The sequence below is a fragment of the Xyrauchen texanus genome, chromosome 19, assembly GCF_025860055.1.
Source record: "Xyrauchen texanus isolate HMW12.3.18 chromosome 19, RBS_HiC_50CHRs, whole genome shotgun sequence".
Classification (NCBI taxonomy): domain Eukaryota; kingdom Metazoa; phylum Chordata; class Actinopteri; order Cypriniformes; family Catostomidae; genus Xyrauchen; species Xyrauchen texanus.
The window spans coordinates 26402703-26421889 of record NC_068294.1 but is presented as its reverse complement, the minus strand read 5'-3'; the positions used below and the strand labels follow the sequence as shown (position 1 = coordinate 26421889).

Here is a 19187-nt window from a genome sequence, read left to right as displayed (position 1 = left end):
TCTTTCCCACAGACCAAAATGGCAATACTTTAAATAAACAAATGAGCATCTGAATGGCTGCGTTTCAAAAAGTAATGAAATGTCTACCTAGACAGCATTTTTAGGCATCATGTACAAATTATTGGAATATCTATTGGAATATGTGCCTACACAAATTATGTTGAGGCAGCTCACTATGTATTGAAATATGTTTTACTACTAGCAACTAATTTGTATTATTAGATTCCACATTTTAGAACAATCGTAATAATAATAATAATAAGTTTTATTTATTTAGCGCTTTTCTACAAGCTCAAGGACATTTTACACTGCATACACCTTTAACAGGACAAAGTACATCAATATACATTTCAACAGAAGTTACAATCTCAATTACAAAGGGGGAAATAGAAAAGATGCTGAGATTTAAAGATAGAAATAGAGGAGATGTCATGTTGGCTCTGAGGTAGAGAATTCCACAGTTTAGGTGAAACTACACTGAGGGATCTTCCACCAAAATTGGATTGACGAAATCTGGGGAAAGATAGCAATTTAGAATCAGAAGAACGAAGAGTGCTTGCTGGTGTGTATGGATGCAGAAGATCACATATATAATGAGGTTCCAGATCATTGAGAGCTTTGTATGTTATTTCAAACTTAATACGGCATGAGACAGGCAGCCAGTGAAGCCTAAACAAGATAGGAGTAATGTGTGCAGAATGCTTGGTGTTAGTGAGAACACTAGCTGCAGAGTTTTGGATGTATTTTTATCAGCAATAGTTTTAGCTGGTAGGCCAGTAAAGAGGCAGTTACTGTAGTCGAGACGTGATGATATGAAAGCATGAACTTGTGATTCTGCATCCATTAAACAGATAATAGAGTGAAGTAGCATAGCCTTGCAATGTGAAGTAGATGGAAGAAAGCTGTTTTAGTGATGGTTCTGATGTGGGCTTCAAAAGTAAGAGATGGATTGAAAGTGATTCCCAGATTCTTTTTTTTTCCTTTTTTCCCCTTTTTCTCCCAATTTGGAATGCCCAATTCCCAATGTGCTTTTAAGTCCTTGTGGTCACGTAGTAATTCCCCTCAATCTGGGTGTGGAGGATAAATCCCAGTTGCCTCCTCGTCTGAGACCATCAATTCACACAAACCATTTACTTGAATACACCTCTTCTATGATAAGCATAATTTCTGAGTTATAAGTCATATTAATATTTTCTTTTCTGAGGATTAAAATAAAAAATGTCATGTGGTGTCAAGAGACAGTAAAAAAAAATCCTGAAAAAAGAAATGGCATGACTAGTGCAGAATAATCTTTTATTGTTATTTCTTAAAAAAATTAAACAGTGAAACAATTGTGTTCGTAAATATAATTGATATATAAAAACACTTTTGTCCACCAAATCAAAGTCATTGGTTGAAATCAACATGGTAGCCATTTTTTTGTTTATGTTGCCCATAAAAACCATTAAATAAAGCGGACACCTTTAGACAAGACTGTCAAGACTCAAAACTGAGCATGAAGTTTTAAAAAACATCTGATATTTATTTTGACATCTTTATGAAAAGGCACATTTTGTTCAAGCCATGTGATGTAAAACTTCTTGATATTATTGACTCAGAAATTCACAATAATTATAAAAACAAAATATTTCCTAGAAAAATGTGTTTGAAAACTTTTATGAAATTAAGGATGAAGTTGTTTTTACTCAAGGTGCAAATAAAATATTATTATACTTTTTACACATCACAGTGGAACTTTTTTGTTGAAATTGCTATAAAGTTTAAAAAAAAAATATGAAATCAAATTTGACACAAAGATTACATTTCGGTGTATATACATTTTTTAAACAAATCTTTTCTCATTTTAACCCTTTTTTAATTGTTTTTTTAAATTAAATTTTTTTTTTACAAATCAACCACTGTCTATTTTTTAAAAATGCTATTCATGCCTTTATGTGTAAAACTTTTGAAATGAGCAAAAACAACCTTTACATTAAGGGGAAACAAACAAACTACTATTTTTATAATTATTATTATTGAAATGTTAGCTTTCTAAAAAAACATATTTACAATTTAAATGTCTATAAAACTAATCTCAAACATTTAAACATGAGCCCTCAAATACCCTGCAGTTGTTGCTTAAGTTAGGCCAAATGAAATGTGAGTCTCTTCATATTCCCACTCCCAGAGTGACACATTATGATGCTCTGAGATAAGAGCAGGGCGGTGACCTGTCACAGTTTTTAAGTGTTTACCAGAGGGAGGAAACTGCACTCATTATATTTACAAATGGGGTCAGAGTGGTTAGTTGGACATACTGTATAGTGCATAACTGTATGTCAACATACACTGTGATAAAATTAAGACATAAATGCACTGTCACACACATTCAAGAACAATTCTTAAGTCCCTTAACCACAAGAGGGGCATATTAGTGGGTGAACACTGTTAGTGTGTGCAGCCTGCTATGCATTACCAGACTTATCCACATCCCTGGATGGCAACTTTCAGTGTCCATAACCAACAGACTATACTGAATGTGAAGGCACTCATCACATCTAACAGATGGCCTTGCTGGCCAGAGACCTGTGACCTTAATTGGGTTCAAACCACACTGCATAAGAGAAGTCCAGACATAAGGGGTCAGGAGGTCATGGGCGATAAGATGGAAGGATTTTCAGGAAATATCTAATCTGAATGATACTTAGACTGTAAAAAGCAGACAAAGAACGGACATACCATGAATGAACAACAGCTATGTGGCATCCAACATAATTGTTCAATACACTAAATCAAATTCAGGTTGGGAAATTAAATGTCTTTCCACTTATTATTTCATGCTTTTTTTCTGACAGTTCAATTAAACATTCATTTGAAAGAATTGTGTTATAAGGGTCAGGTCAGTTGCAAACAGATATAAATTAATTGCTTTTGGGCTTTTAAATGGCATTGTTTAATATCACAACTCAAGGGTGGAAAATCACAGCCACTTTAAATTAAATGGTCACGCTATGTATGTGTGTGATATTTTAAAGGAAAAACCTGCATCTTATTGACTATCCTCAATCCAGTTTAGCCAGTCACTAAATGAGCTGAAATATATAATAAATGTGATGAAAAAGCACTGCGAGTAGTCAAATGAAACATTGAAATTAGTCTTATTAAAGATGTTGTCTTATTCACAAATCTAAGCACTATTTGGCTGGTGCAATTAACAATGCTCTATTACACTGTGCAGAAAGATTTTTTTTTATTTGTAAATTTTTTTTTAAAGAGCTGTGTTTGTACGCTTTTTATTTGTTCATCATGTAAGTAATAATTCAATGAATGATTATCAAATGATGATAATCACTATAACTGGGCATTTATCCAGATACCATTTAGTCAAGTGCACTTTCAGCATTTTAAAGAGCTGATTCACAGTGTGGATTGACCACTATCAATAGATACTCAGTAAAGTATGTCAGATCACAGCAGTCTGCTGCATCTTTTACAAATGAAAACTTAGAACTAATGTGCATGATCAAAAATGTTGGCATGCAAGTTGCATTTAGCTCTACATTTTTATGACACATTTGCAGCATTACTGTTACGGATTGAGGGAGATGACGAGAGCAAGATCTAAGAGCAGATACTTTAATGAAGATAAAACAAAATACAAAACAGGATGCAAAACAAAAGTAAACAAACAGGATGGAAACCGGAGCATGAACAGGTGACAAACACTTAACAGCTGACAAAGGTAAAGCAGACATCAGGGCAATACATACACAAGGATAACGAGGTAAATGAAACACAGGTAAGAAACAATGGGGAACAGCTGGAAATGATCAGAGCAGGGGATTATTGGAGGTTTAGTCTGGTGACAGGTGACATAGGCAAAACACAGGACAGACGACAGTGAATCGTAACAATTACCTTGTTTGTATAATTCCTTTACAAGAATGTGGAGAGACCCTGCTGAGAAGGCCAGCTTAGGACAGCATAGATAGTCTTTTCAACAGAGGAAGCAAGGATGGAGGAATGGAGCAAGATGTGACTGTAAAAAAAAGCTAAAGGCCAAATCAGAGGAAATTTCCAAACAATGCACTGCACACTAGACTCCATCAGACTTCCCGGAGTTGATATTCTGAGCCTTTTAATGATGTCCGGCAGCCGACAGCTGCGATTAAGTCAGGTGAGTGCCTGCGCGCCACGGGAAGATATAGACTCTGGGGACTAAAGGAAAACATCCAAACAAGTGAGCGAGCAGGTTGGTAAACAACAAAATACAGAGCGGAAGGGACGGTTTTGAGTGCATGCTGATTTCAGGGACAGGGCCACACTCCGGTCGCTACTGTCCTCGTTTCCTTTCCACCGGCTTAAGCTTCCCCTCTCTCTGGCATCCTGTCTCTTGGCTCATTTGAGTACATGTTTGTGTATATTTGCATCTCTGTTTGTTAAATGATCGTGTAATTAATTCCCATTGGACATTTTCCACTTTAATCACAGAGGATGTTGCTGTACTCTCTGCTGGGGAATTTTGCAATGTTTCATGGTGATCCTAATCAGAACAACTGCTCCAGCATGAACACACACATACATGTCTCACTGAAATAAACCTTATGGAGGTGCTCAGCTGGCCAAATGGACCCTACAGCTTGATTAAGGCAAGATATTTTTTAATTCCTCTTTCTTTCCCCAAAGCCTAATCTTGGATAAGTGATTGCATATCCACGGGACTAAGCATGTTAGCATGACTATCAATCAGGCTTAGGTGCCCTTTAATTCACAATTAACTGGCATTCATTGAGAGACATATCACACAATGTGTGCTATTTTTCCGGCAAAAAATATTTCTCAATTAGAAATAATAAAAATAAATAGTCTGCATTGTGTGCAACAGCACAGAGCTTGATCCACGTATTCAGTGAACAATAATTCGCTTGAAGGCGGATTTGCTTGCAGCCTAAATTGACCTTTGTAAGCTTTGAATAATGGCCTGAGAATTCTACTAACAGACGGCACAAGCAGAAAAAAAAAGTCCACTGTTGAAAGACAAAGTGAATTTTTTTTCTTTAAATTCTCCTGGGGGACATTTCATGATAGTGTCCCAGCAGGCCAAAGCCCTGACATAATAGAGGTACAAGACCCCAGGCTAGCCAGTCAAGATGAGACTGCAACTGAATGAAAGCAGTTCAAAGAAATGTGTGTGTGGGTTAGGTTGTGCCTTCATTGTGGGGACCTAATGGCCATCATTATTAAATCCTTGTTTTATGTTTTACATGTTATTTACAATGTTATTGTGTGCATTACATAGACATACTATTGTAGTATTACGGTTCACTTGCTTTATCGACTGAGGCTGTACAATGCAATATAAAAATATTCTCCCATTGAACTCGTTTCAGCCATATCATGAGTTTCCCCTCTAAAATTGAAAAGTGTAGTGCAATACAAACATTAATAGTAGATAAAACACTTGAAAATCATACTAAAATATACTAATGAGATTGAGGTGATTGAGTCCCTTGTTCTCGGTGAAAAAGCACAAAAAAACAGTGTAGTGTCAGAGAAGTATAGGTGTAAAATTCATTCAAAATATGCAAATAGGAGTGTTTTTTTTATCTTCATCAAAACAAGTAATATTTCATTTTGAAATGTTTAATTGTATAACATGATACCAACATGAAAATGGCATGTTATGACTCAAAGTATACTTCACATGGGCACTTTGCGGATCGCTCCACGCACTGTATGCGTGACGCAAAGTGCATCATCAGCACGTCTGCGCATGCACTGGCTATTGACTGTACTAAAAGAGCATCACAAAGCAGTTGTTGTGTGTATACGTCGAACGTATTCCTATTTGCACGCGGTCAGAAAAGTATACCGTAATTTCCGGACTATTGAGCGCACCTGAATATAAGCCGCACCCACTGATTTTTAAATAAAATATTATTTTGAACATAAATAAGCCGCACCTGTCTATAAGCCGCAGGTGCCTACCGGTACATTGAAACAAATTAACTTTACTCAGGCTTTAACGAAACACGAAACTTAATGAAATTAGACACCGGTGTTAGACATAATTTAGCGCAGGTGTAAGCGCCCTTACAGCTTTTCTCTCCCGGACAGGCGCTTGACCACGCCCCCGCTGCCACACGGCTTGTAATAAAACATTTGCAGTAAACAGTAGCCTACCAAGAAAGTCACTGGTCACTATCTTCCTCATCCTGTGCACTGAAACCACTGAAGTCATCTCCTTCAGTGTCGGAGTTGAATAGCCTCAGATTTAGTTGTCTTTTTGCACTGAGTCAGTTCCTCACGCTGCTGTTTCCAGTGTCTTATCATCGACTCATTAAGACCAAGCTCCCGTGCAGCAGCCAGATCAATCGCCTTCAACTTGAAAGCAGCATCATATGCGTTTCTCCATGTCTTTGCCATGGTGAGGGTGACAAAATGACTACCGTAATCAGAATGATGGGAAGTTTGAGCGCCCTAGATTTAATCTAAACAGTAAACAAAAAAAGTTGTTTTGACCTTAACCCGTTCGGCAATTTCATTGGTCTAATGAAAGCTTCACGCCGGCAAAAAACTGAGCATGTCACAGAATGTTTTTTTTTTTTTATAAAATTTGAAAGCGGGAAAAATCCATATATTAGCCGCGTCATTGTATAAGCCGCGAGGTTCAAAGCGTGGGAAAAAATTTGCGGCTTATAGTCCGGAAATTACGGTACTCAGAAAGGCAACATGGTCGGCCGGGAACGATCTGATCAGGAATGTGAAAAAATTAAGTATACCCGGGCCTTCAGGCTCTGAATATCTCCCAGTCATGATCACACACAGGCGATGTCCAGGTAAGCTCAAATCATGAGATTCATCCACCAAAAGAGCCGTGCCGAAACACAACTGACGTAAAGTTTTCTAGCGCAAATTGCTTCCAATTTTAAGTTTCAAGTTTCAAGTTTCAAAACGAATGTCGCTAGAGAGCACAATGTTACATAATGCAGCTTCAATCTTCAACTCAAAATCTAGTTAGGCTTATGCTTAAAACAAGAAAAAACTCTGTCAATGGGGTAAGAAAAATAAACTTGTTTTCTCATTGAACCACTTTTTTTTTGTCTCATTGGCAAATAGTATTTATTTTTAAATTTTTTTTTTTTTTTAATAGTTTTTATTTATCAAGTACAAAAACAGACATAAAGTGCCTACATGAATACAATGTCTTTTCGTTTTTATGAACTTAAATGAACAACCCCCCGCCTCCCTCTCCCCTCCTTCCCTCCCATGATCCACTTAAACATTAAAAATAAAAAAATCTATATATGTACTCATACATATATATATAATTGTATATATGTACTCATACATACAATTATATACAGTAATAATTAAAATACCAATGTAAGGTGCTAGACATTAACTGTACAAAGTAAATATCAATCAATTGCTGCTCACTCCTCAGTCACCAAAGCAAGTTATCTGTTGTTATCTGTTATGTTGGAATGTCTTAGGGTGAACAGATCATTGGGGGGGCATCTGCCGCTGGCGGACCGGATCAGAGGGAATAGTACATATATAACCATACAGTGGGACTCTATAAAGAGACTTCCCGAGCTGGCAGCTTATCTAGATAGTTAAGTAATGGTCTCCACTGAGTATAGAACCTGCCAGATGATTCCCTGTGAGAATTTGATCTTCTACAGTTTCAGAAGACCTAAAATGTCGTGCAGTCAGACTTTGATTAATGGTGGTTGAGGAGACACAATTCTCTTGCGAGCAATAAGAGAGGCGAAGGCAATTACGTTATTTTGAATGGTTGTGTTACGGAGGCCGTCCGAGGGCTTGCCGAAAATAGCGATATGTGGGGTTGGAGTTAAAGTTATGCCTAATATATCTGAAATTGTTTTAAAGAATAGTCGCCAGAATTCAGACAACTTGGGGCATGCCCAAAACATGTGGGTAAGATTGCATGGAGCCTGCGTGCATTTACTACAATTCTCATCAAATTTGTCTGGATAGAGCTTTGATAGTTTGTCCTTACTATAGTGTAACCTGTGGAAGACTTTAAATTGTATTAGTGACAGTCTCGTGCAGCTGGATGACGAGTTAACAACACCCATGGCTCCCTCCCAGAAGTTCTCAGAGAGATTCAATTGGAGTTCTGACTCCCAGTTCATCTTGATCTTATGTAAAATAGATTCACTGGCTGAGGACAATAAATTATAAAAAAAGGAGATGTGGCCCTTTGACAGGGTTCTAGCCTTAAGAGCCAGGTCCATCCCGCTGGCTGTTGGTATCTGTGGGAATGACGTGGCATGTGTTTTCACAAAGTCCCGCAACTGGAAGTACCGGAAAAAGTCTGATTTATGTAGACTGAAGGTCGAAATTAATTGGTTGAAGCTCGCAAATATACCATCAATGTACAGATCTCCCAAACTACGCAGCCCTTTGTTTTGTAAAACTGAGAATCGTGAGTCAGTCTTTGCTGGAATGAACAGGTGATTGTTGCAAATAGGAGTTGGCTTGGGGGGGGGGGGTTGGTGAGCCATCCGAAGTGGCGTCTTATTTGCATCCAAATGTTTTGAGTTCCAACAACAACCGGATTAGAGGTAAAGTTTGATGGGGAGAAGGGCAAGATGCTACGTGTTAAAGCTAGCAGCGACGAGGAGCAAGAGGCTGACTCACTCTGGCACCAATTGGATTGAGGGGAAGTAAACCAAGATATTATCTTATGCACGTTGGCTGCCCAGTAGTAGCCCATTAGATTGGGCAGACCCAGTCCCCCAGCCGATCTATCCCTACAAAGCAGTGTATGACTTGCCCTTGGCCGTTTACCGGCCCAGATGAATGATGAAATAATGTCATTTATAGCTGTGAAAAAGGACTTGGGAAGGAAGATGGGCAGACATTGAAAAACGTACAAGTATCTTGGTAACACATTCATTTTTATAATTTGTATCGTACCGGTCAAGGACAACGGAAGGTAATTCCATCTTTGTAAATCGGACTTGACTGTCGTTGTTAATGAAGTAAGATTTTGCTCTCGCATTGTTCGCAAGGATCGTGTAACTGTAATGCCAAGGTATTTAAATCCTGTGTTGGTTATTTTAAAGGGTATAGTTGATGGCGATACGGCTACAGCTAATTGGTTGATTGGGAAGTATTCGCTTTTAGAGATATTTAGCTTATATCCCGACAGACGACCGAAAGAATTCAACAAAGTCAGGATACGTGGGATGCTTGTCAAAGGGTCACTTACGTAGAGAAGCAGATCATCTGCATATAACGAAACTTGATGTTTTATGCCCCATCTTTCAATCCCCCCAAGTCCCTCCTCCATTTTTAGAGCAGCTGATAATGGTTCAATCGCTAAAGCAAATAATAACGGGGATAGCGGGCACCCCTGTCGTGTTCCCCGAAAGAGTGGAAACGGAGTAGAACGTTGGTTGTTTGTGCACACTGAGGTGCAAGGAGAGGAGTAGAGCAAACTGACCCATGAAATTAAGTTAGTACTAAAACCAAACTGTCTCAGGGAAAAGAGGAGATAGGCCCACTCCACCCTGTCGAAGGCCTTCTCGGCATCAAGAGATATTATTACCTCTGGGACGTTAGAGGAAGATGGAGAGAGGATGACGCCGAGAAGCCTTCGTATGTTGGAGTATGAGTGTCTTCCCCCTATAAATCCCGTCTGGTCCTCTGAAATGATCTACCGGGAGGAGTGATATTGGTTGATAAGAAGCGCAGCTCAGTGGGTCCTTACCCTTCTTATAAATTAGGGAGATGGAAGCTTGCATAAGAGTGGGCGGCAGGGTGCCTTGATTAAATTAGTGGTCAAACATTTCAAGTAATAGTGGAGCTAACTGATCTGAGAATTTTTTTATAGAACTCGACCGGGTATCCGTCAGGGCCTGGGGATTTGCCACTGTTCATTGACTGTAACGCTTCTTTAATTTCTGAGAGAGTGAGAGCGGCGTCTAGTCTCACAGTGTCCTTGGGTGACACTTTAGGTAAGTCCAATTTTAAAAAAAAGTTATTTAGTTGGTTTTCATCTGTGAGGGACTCTGATGCATATAGTTGGGAAAATAATGATCTAAAAGTGTCATTTATTCTGTCCGGGTTAGAGGTTATTAAGTCTGACTCATCGGTTATCTGAGTAATTTGATTTGAAGCTGCTTTTGCCTTCAGCTGATGCACCAAAAGGCATCCAGCTTTGTCACCATGTTCGTACACCAACCCCCGAGAGCGAAGGAGAAGCTGTTCAGCCTCAAAAGTGAGAAGGAGATCAAGTTCAGTTTGGAGTCTTATTCTTTCTTTATATAAATCCGGTGAATTTGCGGACGAGAGTGAGTTATCTAGATCTGCAATAGCTTCCTCCAGCTCCTTCTGCCGAGATCTGCGCAATTTATTTGTATGTGACGTAAAAGAGATAATTTTACCCCTTATGTAGGCTTTGAGAGTGTCCCATAATGTGGACGGGGAGGTTTCATCATTCTTATTAGTTTCACAGAAGAAAGTGATCGATTCAGAAATATGTTTGCAAAAGTTGGCATCTGCCAGCGAGAGAGGGTCTAGCCTCCAATGTCTGAATCTCTTTGGCTTCATACTAAAGTGAAGGTCCAAGACCACCGTGGCATGATCCGACACTGTTATAGGTAAGTACTGGGTGGAGACGATCGCTGGAATAAGCTTCTTATCTATCAAGAAATAGTCTATGCGTGAGAATGAACGATGTGCATGGGAGAAAAAAAGAGTATTGTCTTACAGAAGGATGTGAAAAACGCCATGGGTCCACCAATCCATATTGACTCATAAACGTAGAAAAAGCCTGGGACATTTTCATGGCCGTGGTTAATCTTAGACTAGACCTGTCCAATGTTGCATCGATCACACAGTTCATGTCTCCTCCCATTATCAGAAGGTGAGAATCTAAATTTGGAATGGTAGCAAACAATGAACTCACAAAGTTATGGTCGTCCCAATTAGGAGCATAGACAGATACCAGGATTACCTGCTTTTCATATAACGTACCGGTAACAATTACATAGTGACCGTTTAATCTGTCATTACTTTATCTGAGGTGAAATGGACATTTTTCCAGATTAATATAGCCGTGCCCCTTGTTTTTACATTGAATTTTGAGTGAAAAGTTTGGTCAATCCAAGGTCTATTTAATTTTCTATGGTCAGAGTTGCATAAATGCGCCTCCTGAAGAAACATTATGTCCGCGTTTAGGTTTTTGATATGTGTCATAACTTTTGTGCGTTTGATTGCAGCGTTTAGCCCACAAGTGTTTAGTGAGCTAATCCTCACAGCCCATCTGCCAGCGGCACCCACTTTGGTTACACTAGCCATGGTTCAGCGTCTCGTGGTAAGATTGTCAGGTCAGTCTCAAGGAGTAAGCAGCGAACAGCAAGTGGGATCTTCTGTACAGAAACAGCCCAATGTAAAATGAATACATATATAGCACAGAACTCAAAATAAACGAAGTCAAGTGAATATATCCTTCCCCATCCCTTCTCCCCTGTCCCATTCATCAAAACTAAACCCAAATAGTCATACTTCACTTTCTGCGTCGTCTTTCCTCTTTCCTTTATTTGTCCCAGCTCCTGCAGCTTTAAAGAGCTAGTTGGGACCCCTAAAGTAATGAACGTGAACCTTAAACACATTTTTCATGACGCTTATATAGTGTGAGTAGATATCAAGGTAGTCTGAATACCAAAAGTGATTCAGAAGTAGCAAAGTGATAAATAATTTTTTTTAATTAAAAAGGTAAATGTAGAGCAAAAATTTAATTCAGGGTATTAATCACTTAGGATTAAAAATCGAGTAAACTGCAGATTTAGTACCCCTTCCATCATAATAATAGTTTATAATCATATATTTGCTTGACAACCTTCTAACTTAAATATGAAATACAATAATACAAGCTATTATTTTCTTTAACTTCAAATTAGAATTAAGTGAAGTGTAACACACAACACCAGCTTTTGAACCCTCCGAACTAGATACAGGGCTAGTCCAGCATAGCAGTTAAATGGTAAACATCAAACTTCGGCCCCACAGAGTCCAACCAGTCCTTAAATCTCTTTGAGATAGACACAATAACTCACTTAGTATATCGTCCTTGTAAAAATGATGGCTCAGCAGGTTCTCGTCTTAATTTTAAGACTTACCAATACGAACACAGCTCCTCCTGTAAGGGAGCCAGCTAGGTTAACATGGTCCACATTAGCCGTGGGTAAAATAGCAGTCAAGCTAGTCAGGCATCGGGGCCTGTTGATATTGGGCCGCGAAGGTGGTGGCTTCCTCGGGGGATGAGAATCTCTTCTTCGCTCCGCTCTCCAGAGTAATCTGTAAACGGGCCGGGAAGAGAAGCGCTGGCCGAAGAGCGAGGTTGTAAAGATCGGCCATCACTGCTCGATATTTAGCTCGTTCCCCGGCGACTTCTGGTGTGTAGTCCTCAAAGATCTGGATTGGTCTCCCTTGGTACTGACGTTTCCCACGTCTCTTACGAGCCTCCCGATTGATCAGCTCCTTGGTCTGATAGCGATGAAGGCGAAGTATAACCGGTCTGGGCCGTGAGCCGGGTTGTGGTTTAGCGGTGAGCGTTCTGTGCGCTCGGTCCAATTCAGGAGGACCCTGAAGGATCTGGTCGCCCAGTACTTCAGCCAAGATTTCGGCGAAAAAGCTCGTGGGCCTGGGTCCCTCGATTGATTCTGGGAGGCCGATTATTCTAATATTATTTCTGCGGCTGCGGCTCTCCAGATCGATAGTCTCCGCTGGTAGCTTAGCGTTGTTATCTGCTAATGCGACACACCTCTCCTCCAGTGCTTAAATTCGTTGGGCTTGCAGCTCAGCATGGGATTCCAATGAGTCCATTTGCTGACCATGTTCTGTTATCGTTGTCTGCATTTTGTTGAGTCTCAATTCCAGAGCAGCGAATGTTGCTTTGAAGTCGGCTGCAATACTAGCTCTGTGGTCTTCTAGCATACTAGCTATGCCAGCTAGCGCTGTGCTGCTGCCCGTAGGAGAGGCGTCTGCTTCAGTCTTTTTAGACACTTTTGATGCTTTTGACAGTTCTCTAGGGTGTTCAAAGTTCTAATGTTAATTCTTGCACTCTCAGTTAGTTGGGGGTTTGAGGAAAAAGTACGTTTTCAAAGTTACCGCTGCGGGAGCCTGAGACAACGCTGCTTTCACATGCACACCCAATCCGGAAGCCAATAGTATTTATTTTTATAATAATAAATGTTATTTAATTTTGTTATGCAATTTTGCTTCTCAAGTAAATGTATCCTGTTTAAAGAATTTATAGATATTTTATTATATATATATATATATATATATATATATATATATATATATATATATATATATATATATATATAATTTTAAAATATATAAAGTGGTTTACTCATATTACTAATGAGAATCATTTCTGCTCTGAGACATGATCATGACAATATCTTTATAAAGCTAGAAACTAATTATGAAATAATTTTGTACAAAGCCATTTGTTCTTTGCAGACTAAAATTTAACAAACATTGATTGATCTACTGAAGTAAATATTTTTTCCTTCAAGAGAAACAGTGTTTTGGCTTTTATATTGGGTGGTGCGTCAATATTAGAACACGTCCACTGACTCTGCACTCATTTTGTTGGAAAATTGAGGCCAATGAGGCAATATCTCACTGACAGACAGGGACACATTGATTTTGCTCTCCACTGGGGAAGAAAGAATGAAAGAAGGTAAGAAATAGACAAAGATAATACAATAGATAAATGGACATGAAAGCAGAAGGATCTGCCTGACACATGCTGTCAAATACTGAGTGAGTATCCCTGCTGACCTGTGGAGAAATGAAGCAAAGCCGCACGCACGCACGCACGGCGCACGCACACACACACACACACACACACACACACACACACACACACACACACACACACACACACACACACACACACACGTTGTGTTTCCATGTTTTATGGGGACTTTCCATAGACATAATTGTTTTTATACTGTACAAACTTTATATTCTATCCCCTAAACCTAACCCTACCCCTAAACCTAACCCTCACAGAAAACATTCTGCATTTTTACATTTTCAAAAAACATAATTTAGTATGATTTATAAGCTGTTTTCCTCATGGGGACCGACAAAATGTCCCCACAAGGTCAAAAATTTCGGGTTTTACTATCCATATGGGGACATTTGGTCCCCACTAAGTGATAAATACACGCTCACACACACACACACACACACACACACACACACACACACACACACACACACACACACACACACACACACACACACACACACGTTTGCGGCCTCTGCACATCAAATACATAGCCAGACTTTTAGTTCTGACCTATCTCACACTTTCTTTCCACTCATCTGGTGACAAACTCTATTTTGAGGCCATTATATTCCTGGCATGCATATACTGCACCTATCAGTTTTCACTCACTCAGTTAACATTTAAAGACTCATTAAACATGCCCCTCTTTCTCTAGACTTTTATTTACTTACTCCTTTGTCAGTTTAATATGCAGAGACAACTACGGTAAGTAAGTTTGGGCTGCCTGTTTTTGTTCCAATGGAAGACGTGGGGAATGTTTGAGAAACCTGTTTAAAAAGTAATTATTATGGTGAAATTACACACTTCCCCTTTAATCATCTCATACACAAATATGTTTGATATTTGTTTAAAATGAAAACCATAAAAACACTTTCATAGCACATAGGGAGAGGTTACTAGGAGATTGGCAAACAGATTCTGTGCAGTCTGTTTACTTTTAAGTGTTGCATTAGTTTTCAGGCCTTAAGGGCTCCTCAGAACTTGCTAGGTTAAAGTAAACTGTTGTGCAAATGGGCCATGGCGAGATTGCTGCGTTGCCCTAACTGTTCCTTGGAGAGTCTGAGTCACACTGATTAAAGATGATTGAACCCCTTCAGTCTGAGCTCCAATACTCTCAGACACACTCTTTTGCTGGGTCCACCACTTCAGATTTAAATTAGAACAAGTATGTTTATTGGTTTGTATGAGACTGAGGTAAATTTTGACCAGCCCCATCATCCTGAGGGCCTCATGGTTACTCAGTAGGGAGCAGTTTGCATGTCTCTATGTACTGTATGCCGCTTGTCTATAGACAAATGGTCAAAGCAGATGACTGTTCAACAGAAATGTCCCTCTGATGGCTGACCTTCTATATCTTCTTGTTGATTCAATATCTCAACCTGCAAAAACAAACAAAACAAGAGAAAAGAGAGCTCTCATAAATCTGAGGCTAAGCCATGGGGTTTCTGGGCAAGACTGCACTGCTGGGTGTCGTGTTAGTGCAGGAGGAAAAGGAAAGCTCCATCATGGGAATACAGATAGGTACCCACTGGGGGAACCAAGGTCATCAAAGAGAATTTCCTGATTGTACATCTAACTTGTCAGCACCTTCTCCTGTGGCTTAAAAGCTGCCTGGCAAGGGACAAAGAATCACTACCCGATGACCATAACTAAAGTTAGAGCTAAAGAGAGGATGAGCACACCATGAGAACATTGACCTGGACTGCAAACAAACCTGCCTCTGGTTCTAGTATTACAAATTAATTAAAGGGATAGTTCACCCAAAAATTTTAATTCTCTCATAATTTACTCACCTTATGCCATACAGATGTGTGACTTTATTTCTTCTGCTGAACACAAACAAATATTTTTAGAAGAATATTTCAGCTCCATACAATACAATATTTTGTAAGCTCCAAATGTATCACAGCATAGCTAAGCTAGTGTTTAGCTGGCCAGCCAGCTGGTCTCCCATCCTGACCAACTAAAAAGTGCCAAAACCATCCAATCACACTGACCAGGCTGGGAGACCAGAAAACTACCTATATACTAGTTTAAGCTGTTTTTTGTTGTTGCCTTTTTATTCAGCTTGGATATTTTTGTAGGTTCAAATCTACCATTCTGGCCATTTTATCTGAGCATCTTACAAAAAGAGATAAAGCCAGACACAAAACAAATGAGGGAAAATTACTCTTAAATTGCCCTTTGATCTTTTGGCTTAAGTTTCAAGGAATAAATGCCTGGGAGAGATGTCTAGTGCTTAGATTATAAAATATGTTCATTAACATGTTCCACTGACATCAATATATGAAAAAGAATGTAAGTCATGGATGATTGGACATCTTTGAGACTTAAAATGAACACAATAGTTCTTTGCACAATAGTCATGCACTGAAGCTAACTATGGCTCTTGCTAAAGCAAAGATCCTGCTGTGTTTATAACATGTTAATCCTTCAGCTGTATTTATGAAGGATAATGGAGTTTGGAAATGTACCAAATTGACCCATCCATTTCTTTCTCACAGGAATTGCATTCAGCTTCTTTCTCATAATCGTATCAGACACAAAAAATAAATGCACCCGGAAAAAGTACTTAATAAAGTGCAGAACATTCACAGGAATTCATGAGAAGAAAAATTATTTAAGAACTTATGCATGAGACCATGTCCCCAACAACTACTAATTTCGATGGACTGGAGTGAAGGAGTTCCACATTAATGGCCTACAGTTCCAGTGACCACAATGTCTGTCATTTGAACCAAGAAACAAAGCACTGAGAAAAAATCAACCATGTGCTGATCAGACATCTTTGACTTTGTGAAGGCTGCTAGTGTGCAGTTCACTCTTCAGACCAGGGCCTCTGTCAAGTGTCCTCCTTGCTCATCGTGTCAACAATCATGCATTCTGCTGCCAGTGAAGCACTCCTGGCAGTGCTATGCAACTGTCAAGGACATTCAGGCTGGCCTCTGTCAGATGGGGCACTTGTCATGCTGCCAGTGCACCCGGTGACACTACCCTTCACAGCACACTGTCAGCTGTCTTAATGGCTGACTGCAATGAATTAATACATAAACCAAAACCACCCATGAGTGTTACACTGTGGTTATCATGGAAGAAGCAGACCTCATAATTGACTGCCCCATCAAAACAAGTGGAAAACCATCAACAAAGGGACCAATGAATTATATGAAGTTTACAGGTGTTTATATTAATGATTAACGGCACGGCCATTCAAACAATGCCGACATTCTTGGCTACAATGGAGGATATGGAAGCCATGATTGCATTGACATTCCTGGCTATTTCCTCGACGCACGCATTGCTGCCTTAAGGGTCTTCGGCCACTTGCATACTTTCCAGATCTCGCATCCTCTGTGTCCATGCACATGGATTCCACAGGTCTGGATGGACATGTGTGAGGCCCAAGCAGACTTTCCAAGGATGTCAAGTCAACAGAAGAGCCATTACTGCTCTTCCCGTACATCTGAAAACAAAGGCACTGGAATTCAGGAGGATACATTCTTACATGCCTCTGATTTTAAAGATAGGTTATTCTGTGCTGGATCCTGACTGCTGTGCCAATACATTGTGTATAGTCATTTGGGGGAAGTTTTTCATCTGCTTGAAATAAACAGATAACTGTAGTAGTCTAAGAGGGATCTTGCAGTGGTGTCCTTGAGTAGATTGCAAAAGAGAGAGAGAACAATGGAAGTGAGGGGAAGGAGGGAAATATGGAGTTGATTTACAGGTTACATGTAAGGGATAATGTGTTCAGGCAGTCATAATTGATTTTGCGATAACCGTGCATTACAGCAATGTTACCACTGATAAGGGGGATTCTTAGGCACAACGGCTTATAACATGGCTCATCTAATCCGAATTCAGGGTCCGAACTAATTATATATGATAATAATAATAATTTGTATTTATATAACTCCTACATCCATGCTAAAGGTCACTTCTGTTTTATAATCAAAAATATATTTCACAGCTGAATGTCATATACTTGACTAATCAGAACCAAATATTAATTCAGAGAGCAATGTAAAAAATCTACATGTTAAATCTGACTTTTCCAGTTCAGTTCCAGTCCTCCTGTATGTTTAATCACATTTAAAATATCACCATGGTGATTAAGGGAGATGGGCTTAAAAGCAGAAATTACACATAATTGGTTCTTTCTCTGCATGAATGCTCTCTCAGAAGGCATATGACACTGGGCCAAACAAATAAGCCCGCAGCATGCATGAATGGCTGTGATAACAGCAAAAAAGCAATTTCAGATTGATGACATATTTCTGCAAATGTATTGAATGGGTTGATGCTGAATGGGAAAGTCATTCAAATCAAAGCTATATGCCACAGGGGGTACAGATCACATGTGTACTGTCCTTTCTAATGTTAACCAGGAAAATAATTATTAATAGAGCACCTCTGTGTTTGTTTGGCACAGACTTTGAAAAAGTATTGCTGGCAGACAAACGTAAACTCCAGCAAAAACAACACACTTTAAACATCAGACTTCGGACCACAAAGTGCTGATTAACAATAACATAGTTATGATTAACATAGTGGTGTCTAACATTCTAACAGGAATAGAAACTTTTGGAGTTTAGTCTCTATGCTACACTGCTTGATTTCAAAAATATTTTTTATAACTAAATAATTTGTCTTTGGATGTTTGACTAGGATGTTTCAAGACATATTTAAAAGAGACACTGGTGTTTTAGACCATGTTTTGAATAAGAACACAGAAGTCTTTACTTTTTACTAAAGAAAATAAATAAATTGTGTTTGCATATGCTTACATAGTATATACAGTACAGTAGTGTACATGAAAGAAACATGTGGACTCTGCCATTTTGTCTTAATTTATAATAATATTAAAATTAAGAATATTTCTATAAACTAATATACAATTATAAAAATAATAAAAATGAAAAATTATACATTTTTACATAGATAATTAGATATTTTAATCAGCCACAACATTAAAACCACTTGCCTTATGTTGTTTAGGTCCCCCTCGTGCCGCCAAAACAGCACCAACCCGCATCTCAGAATAGCATTCTGAGATGACATTCTTCTCACCACGATTGTACTCAATTCTAGAGAGCTGTGTGTGAAAATCCCAGGAGATCCGCAGTTACAGAAATACTCAAACCAGCCCGTCTGGCACCAACAATCATCCAGGGGCTTTTATCTGATCAGTCAATCATTTGGCAGCAGTGCAGTGTATAAAATCATGCAGATATGGGTCAGAAGCTTCAGTTAATGTTCACACCAACCATAAGAATGTGTAAATTTTTTATCTCAGTGATTTGGACCATGGCATGATTGTTGGTGCCAGATGGCTGGGTTGACAAAGTCAACAGTACTC

At 39.1% G+C, this 19187-nt stretch overlaps 1 protein-coding gene across 1 annotated transcript in view; it reads right to left on the bottom strand.

Annotated features, from left to right (window-relative positions):
- Positions 1 to 18953, bottom strand: part of xpnpep2 (X-prolyl aminopeptidase (aminopeptidase P) 2, membrane-bound) — a 45897-nt gene extending 26944 nt beyond the window's left edge. Inside the window, exon 1 of the mRNA XM_052150033.1 lies at positions 18813 to 18953. Coding sequence (XP_052005993.1) covers positions 18813 to 18863 — 51 coding nt within the window. The 5' untranslated portion in view covers positions 18864 to 18953. The remainder of the gene's footprint in view (positions 1 to 18812) is intronic.
- Positions 18954 to 19187: the final 234 nt, after the last annotated feature.